General features: G+C 34.5%; 1 protein-coding gene across 1 annotated transcript; it reads left to right on the top strand.

Moving 5' to 3' along the window:
- The first annotated feature begins 1550 nt into the window (after nucleotides 1-1550).
- On the top strand, nucleotides 1551-5716 carry LOC115995565. Its single transcript, XM_031234630.1, has 5 exons — nucleotides 1551-2186; nucleotides 3218-3373; nucleotides 4854-4949; nucleotides 5067-5222; nucleotides 5314-5716. The coding sequence occupies exons 1-5, from the start codon at nucleotides 1629-1631 to the stop codon at nucleotides 5452-5454; spliced, it is 1107 nt and encodes a 368-aa protein (XP_031090490.1). The 5' UTR covers nucleotides 1551-1628; the 3' UTR covers nucleotides 5455-5716.
- The last annotated feature ends 1639 nt before the right edge of the window (nucleotides 5717-7355 follow it).

Raw genomic sequence — 7355 nt, 5'->3', positions numbered from 1 at the left:
TGGTACAACATATAAAAGGATTATAGGTTCAAAAACTTTAAAATTAATTTCACATGAAAACTTTTGAAACGTTAATTTCATTTTAGTTCCTAGTTATTAGGCTATAATAGTAGTATCAACTATCAAATATTCAAATGTAATTTTCAATTAACAATTTTGTACAAGAACTGTGATGTACAAGGTAAAAAAAAATGTAATTTGCATTCCAAAGCTCAACTGAATGGAGATTAAAAAAGAATTAAAATATCAAAATAAAAAAGTTGTTACAAATTTATAATTTTGTCTTTTTAGTAGTATTTGTTGGGGTTTTATATTTTCTCAAATATTTTCAACTCAAAGAATCTAAGCTTCACAATCGACAGTCGTTATACTGTGGACCGTGGTCACTGATACTACAATTCATCTCAAAAGATACTGCCTTACATTTGCTTTTATATTATTGAATGAAACTGCAGTTATATCGAAATGTAACTGTAGTTGTGTTGAAATGTAACTGCAGTGTATATGAACTAATACTGAATAACAGTTTCACATTTGTGTTTTATGTTATCGAATGAAACTGTAGTTATATCGAAATGTAACTGTAGTTGTGGTGAAATGTAACTATAGTGTATATGAACTGATATTGAATAATAGTTTCACATTTGTGTTTTTATATTATCGAATGAAACTGTAGTTATATCAAAATGTAACTACAGTTGTGTTGAAATGTAAATGCAGTTGTGTTGAAATGTAACTGCAGTTTATATGAACTGAAAGTGAATGGCGCGGAACGGAGGTCATTTCATCTGTCTGTTTTCATTAATCAAAACGACGTCGTTTTGATGCGCGGTCCACAATCCATTGTGGGCTGCGGTCCACGATATAATTTGCACACAATCGAGGTTCAAACCTATGATCACTCATTTAGAATGGCAGTCCGGATGTCATCACATAACATGGTATTGGCATATTTACATACTTTTAGTATTTTTAAAAGATTGATTCTTCTTTCCACTTTTGTCAACTGTTGTTGTTGTTGTTATTATTATTATTATTATTATTATTATTATTATTATTATTATTATTATTATTATTATTATTATTATTATTATTAGATTCATAATTATCAAATTCTTTCACATTTATTCTTTTTAACCAATTTCTCTGACAACTTTAGTCAAAATTTTACGCATAATTGTCATATAAGATATCTGAATTTAAATAGTATATAGACGATATATGGAATATAATAGTCTTGAGGTTAATGTTGATAGAAAATATTGATAAAATCATACAAGTTTGATTGAAAAATTATTCAGAAGGATCAAATGTTACATAAATTTGATAGCTGTGAATCTAATATGAATAAATTCATAATCAAAGAATCAAATGCGAAACATGTAAAATAGTGGGCGGATAAAAATTGAAAAACAAACTCAACAAAGATTTTAGATTTGATTTTTTTTTTTTACATAAAATTGATTTTTACATAATTATGAAACATATAAATTTAATTTATTAATTTTTTGTGTGTTAATAATAAATACATAATTTCCAACTCACGGATGTCCAGTCTATCTCCTCTCATTTCATCCAGAATTTCAACTCTCTCTCTTCTCTCTCTCTTCTCCACAGTGCATACAAACATGGCCATGGCGGTTTCAGACACCTCTACAGCTGGAGCAGAGCGAAGTAACAGATACCGGAGACCAAGAAACCCAAAACAGAACCTTCCCAGTGCCGACACAGATCCAAATCCTGAAGGCGTCAACTCCACGCGCTCCAAATCCACCATTTCTGCGATTCTTCTTGCCCCATTTTCCCCCACCAGCCCCACCCATGACCCCCCCACCACCAAAAAGAAGAACTTCGCCACATTCCGGGGACTGGGCTGCGCCGCGCCGCCGCAGGTGTCGGTTCCGGCGGTGATTAGGAGCTCCGCGGACTGGGATTCCAAGAAAGTGAAGAAGAAAAAGGCGCGGAGCAAGAAGAGCAAGCCCGTCAATTGTGCGGTTCCGGGGATTAACGGTAACAGCAATGGCTCCAATGGCGCGTCTTCGAGCTGTGTGGCTGTCCCTGATGTTTGGTGCGGTCCTGGAATTGGGCTCACCACTGATGCCGCCTCTGTTGATTGTGTTGTTTCGAGAAGGCCTGTGAATGGAAGAGGGAGAGTTGATAGCGATAATAAACTTCCTTCAAGAGAGGTTACTATCCAATTTCTCTTTCAATCTGTTTCACTTTTTCTGAGCTTTGCTGGTAATGTTTATGGTTTTTACTGTGTTGTTGATTGGAGAATTTGTATGATTTTGATGATGTCGTGTGCATACTTGTTTTTGGACTTTTGATCTTTATGTGGCTCTGGTTTTCTTAGGTCATGTGATGATGTGATCAAGATAAAGGGTATAGATTTTTTTTATGTATTTGGGGAAAAAATATTTGTAGACCGCCTGACCAAAAGTATTCCACTCCCACCAACATCTTGGTCTTAGGGCTCCCAAGGGCCAAGACTAGAGTTTCAGCTATTGGGCTCCCAGTGACCTTGGCCACCGAGGCTATATTGACTCTTTGTGCTTCAACAGGTTGAGAAGGTTGAGAAAGTATAGATGAACAGATACTGTAATATAATAGAGTCATAGTACTTGAAAAAAAAAAACTAGAGTTTCGGCTATTGGGCTCCCAAAGTTGGCCCAATTGTGCATGGATCCCTTGTGCGTGAGTCAATGACAGGACTCAGAAGTGTGGAGATGAACCCCTTGTGCGTAGAGTCAAAGATAGGGATTGATTGGAGGCATTTTGGGCAACTTGTGATTTATAACTCTTGGACAGGGGTTATTAGGATTAGTCTGGCGTAAGTTGGAAACTGAATGTATCTTAAGAAAATGTTCTTTTATGCTAATTGAGTGAATATAACTAATTAATTAACTAATAATAATAGATATTAGTTTTTTTGAAACCAATAGATATTAGTTATTTTGATATAACTAGAATACTAAATGTAGTGTTATATGGCTGATTGAATGCTTCTCTCATTACGAAAGAAGCTTTGTGTGGATATGATTATCGTGTTACTTTCTATACTTGTGCTCATTCCTTTGCTGCTTAATGTGTAGTGTGGAACTTTCTGGATTGTAATTGATTATTTATGTTCGTTTAATCCTAGAGTGAGTAACATTTAAACATCATCAATGGCTTTAGCGTAGAGGTCAACTCATTTATGAACTTATTCATTTTACAGAGATCTGGATATACTGTTAGGAGAATGGTGATCCCAGAGGACAATCCATTTCTTGAAATTGACTCTGCCTTGGAATTGCCCAGGTCTCGTGTGGATCATTTCGTGTCCCGCCATCACCGCCATTCTAGATATGGTTTTCCTGAAGGACTTGCTGAGGTTTGTTTATACTATAATCATCAACTTCAGTGTTCATCTTTATTTTGCTAAAGATCCTAGCTTTTTACCTACGCCAATAATGCACTTTTCCATTCTAATATTCCTTTTAAATGTATTTTGTATGATGACTTGATGACCTACAAGATGGGGCGGGTTTCCGCAGTGCGTCTGCCCTTTTTACGTGTTCTGATCTTGTCATCTTGTAGTCTATGGAGATTAATTTGTGGTTCTATTTTGCTGTCATATAAAGATAAATTATTAGTGCTTTGCATTGTTATAAGATACTTATATAGCAGTGCTGCCACACTGATTGAAACTATATTTAGTTAATAACTGAACTGAATACCGAATGCTATTTAGGGTTCACATTTTCATATTTTTGTATTTTCGTTGTTTAGTCATTATGGTGTCTTGGTCTTTGGATAACATTATGTTGGTCGGAGGCTAGTGAGGGCCAAGTCCAACACCCTGTGATACATGCTGAGGAAGCCTTATTTTATTATATTACATAGTTTAGATATTAATAAATTACTAAATAGTTATTTAGAAACTAATAAATAGTTATTTAGAAATTACTAAATAATTATTGAACTTATTACTATTAGTCTTCGAATTAGTTTAGGTATATTAATTATTTAGAAACTACCAATTACTTATTCTTAGTTTAGGAACCTTTGTAATCAACCCTATAAAAGGGAGTGTTATTTGGAATAATAGATAAGCCAGAAATTCAATCCCAAAAAGGGTCTAAGGGAGTTTTGGGTCTCAAGCAAACCCAATGCTATCTTCTTTTCCTTTTCCAACTATTAGTCTTTCATTCTCTTTCTTTATGTTGTGCCCATGACGTTAAGAACATAACACCCTGCCTCTCTAAAATGTGGTAGTATAAGAAAATAAAGTTGCGCTTTCGCTACCAGCTATAGCTTTTGGCATGGTAAACGTTTGATCTTAACAAGTGGTATCAGAGTCAGGTTACTCGGGTAAATTGTGCAGTTAAGGCTGGGAGGTGCTGGGGTGAATTGTTGGGCCGAGGCCGGTAAAGGGCTAAGTCCAGCACCAGGTGACTGGGAGTTGTTGGGCGGATGCCAGTGAAGGGTCAAGTCCAACACCAATATAAAGAAATAAAGTTGCGTTTTTGCTACCAGCTATAGTCTCGTGTATAAAAACAAAAATATGTCTGAGCATTTCAACAATAATAGTAGTTCACACAGATTAAGTCAAGAAGCTATGTTCAGAGCTACAGCAAATTAAAGTTCACGATCCTGTAAAGTAATGCCCTTTCACAATATCAACAAATTTAACAATAAATAGAAATTTGAAACAAATAATATAAGGAGCAACACTTTCGGCATCCTATTGGGTTTCATTTGATGCATTGTAACTTGTAAATGTTGAATGCATAAATGGTTATGTTTTTTCTCTGCAGCAGTTGGTTAAAAAGAACTGTGTATTAAACGTTTGATGTTTGATTATATTGTAGATTGTAATGCTGCAAAATAGTCTGATGGGAGGAAGACCGGATGGGCTTGATCGATACCGAGATTTGAGACTTGATGTCGATAGCATGTCATACGAGGTGAGTCGGTCAGTTTGCTTTAAGGATGATTCGATAATCAATAAACATAGGATTGACTGTCTAGAACTATATCTTTATACTTCAAAATTCATAAGCTCGCATTGGTGATGGAAACAGGAATTGCTGGAACTCGGAGATAGAATCGGGTATGTGAACACCGGACTGAGAGAAGATGAGATAGCACGCTGTGTCCAGAAAACCGAGCTGCAATTTTTAACCAATCTGCGGTCACATGTGCCAACGGAAATGGAAAAGAAGTGCAGCGTATGCCAGGTCTGTTCCGTCAAAATTCTGCCCCCGCCATACAACATTTGTATTTCCTCGTTTTTCATTCCACTTAATTGACTTAACGATACCAACGTAGGAGGAATACGAAGCTGATGACGAGATGGGGAGGCTCGAATGTGGACACTTGTACCACATCGACTGCATAAAGGAGTGGCTCCTGCAGAAAAACGCCTGCCCGATTTGTAAATCTGCAGCGCGATCTCACAGCAACGCCTGATGTGGATCGATCCCTTTCTAGATTTGTTAATCTGTACAGCTTTTATTCCCGTTGCAAGCGAGGTTAATTTTTGATATATCATCTTGATTCCTGGATGCTTGATGGCAACAATGGCCTTTTCTATTTTAATTTTATTATTTAATTTTATTCTCATTGTAGTTTGCTCATATTGTCTAGAACAAATTACCATTGTTGTTGGGTTGCTGTTCTTCTGTATAACAACCATATTTTTGTATAAGATAATGATTTACATTCTCCCAAATGTTTTGTCGGGCTGAGGCATGGGACCCTTGGGGTTGGGGATTCAACTCTTTGGGGGAAGAAGATAATGAAAAGGCCGTTTGGTTATCTCATGCGAAATGATCGGATACTCCACTAGACTTCATAACCGCTTTTGATTAATATTAATTTGAGATTTATTACTTCAAAAAAAAAAAAGTAGCACGAAAATAACGGAATACAGGGGAAGGAAATGAAAATTTTGAAATAAGTTATTTTCTTTTTTAAGTAATGAGTTCTTATTTTAATTAGATTTTTAGTGTATTTCACTTGTACTCCTAACAGCATTTCCTTCTTAGAAAATGAGTTAAGATTTTCTTATTATTTTTTTTTAAATACTACTAACTCTATTACGATGCAGTATCTGTTCATAGATTTTCTTATTTAGAGTAATGGTAATGAAACATGTTATAGTTTTCATTAGTTGTTGAGAGGAAATTATATTTGAAAAGTGAAAAAATTATCTTGAAAATTTTTATAGTGATGTCAAGTGGGTCGTGTCGTGCTAGTTCAATTCATATTTTTAGATAGTTATCTTGACTTGATTTTTTTTTTGTTCTTTTTTTAATATTATTGACTCTATTACAATGTAGTATCTGTTCAAATTTAATTTATTACAAATTCAAATTTTAATAATTTCAAAAGAAAAATATTTATGACTTCTAATCAAGTTTTTAATTTTTTTTTACATAAGAGGAAACAGTCAAACCTCAATAACTATTAGAGTCAAAGGTAACCATTAAGCATTAGCCACTATATATTAACTACCATATAAAAGCTTGGGATTAGAATTAGAGCAATACAAGCTCAATCTGAATGTTCCTTTAGGATAACCACAAAAGTGATTTTTTGAGAATTTTTACATAACAAAAAATTTGGTGTAAGTTTCTTAAGAACTCTCATAAATTGACAATCTCTAGATTCTTCTATCTTACTTGTGAAGCCAGCCTTCTCTTTAAATTACTATGAGACTCGAAGATCTACCACTACTATGATATATTCAACATACGCTTAGTGGAAGTCTTAAAATGCGATCATGTGCTAAAGCTTATTGTTATCATTGAGGGGGGCTAAAGCTTATTGTTATCATTGAGGGGGGATGAGTTTTTATTTTTATTTTTTTTTATTTTTTTTCAAGTTTGTTTTTCTCCTGCAAGTTTAAGTTTTTTGTGAGGTCTACTGAATGAGAAAATAGAAGAAACTTGTGAAGGGAATTGGTACGTGAATATATTTTTTTCCCTCTTCTCTTTCTTCTCTCCTACTTAGCCTGAAAAAAAAATTAAAAAAAAAAAAAAAAAAAAAAAAAACCTCAACTCAACTATTGAGCTTGCTCTTACAAACTTTATAAAATTATCCTAGCTCAAGTTGTATACATTCTACATATATGAACACCCTTCCCATGCGTGTCCATCAATTTTCCACTCCATAATCATCATCTGGATTGAACTAATCCCATTAGATCACCACATATTATACACCGTAATAGAAATCCCCTTTTAATTACCGTGATGACATTGCATACCACCTAACAATAAATTTTGGATAAAATTCGCTTGTGACTCTAATGGAAAAAGGTCAATAGCTTAGGTAATTGTAATGGGACCTGATCAACACCATTGAAT

The sequence above is a fragment of the Ipomoea triloba genome, chromosome 11, assembly GCF_003576645.1.
Source record: "Ipomoea triloba cultivar NCNSP0323 chromosome 11, ASM357664v1".
Lineage (NCBI taxonomy): Eukaryota > Viridiplantae > Streptophyta > Magnoliopsida > Solanales > Convolvulaceae > Ipomoea > Ipomoea triloba.
Note: the sequence above shows the minus strand (reverse complement) of the source record. Positions and strands in the feature narration are given on the sequence as shown.

Excerpts from the sequence above, each read along its gene's own strand:
- LOC115995565 (XM_031234630.1), top strand. The coding sequence starts at position 1,629 with ATGGCCATGGCGGTTTCAGACACCTCTACAGCTGGAGCAGAGCGAAGT. Across the intron at positions 4,950-5,066 it reads TCGATAGCATGTCATACGAG|GAATTGCTGGAACTCGGAGA; the intron begins GTGAGTCGGTCA and ends TGATGGAAACAG. Across the intron at positions 5,223-5,313 it reads AGAAGTGCAGCGTATGCCAG|GAGGAATACGAAGCTGATGA; the intron begins GTCTGTTCCGTC and ends ATACCAACGTAG.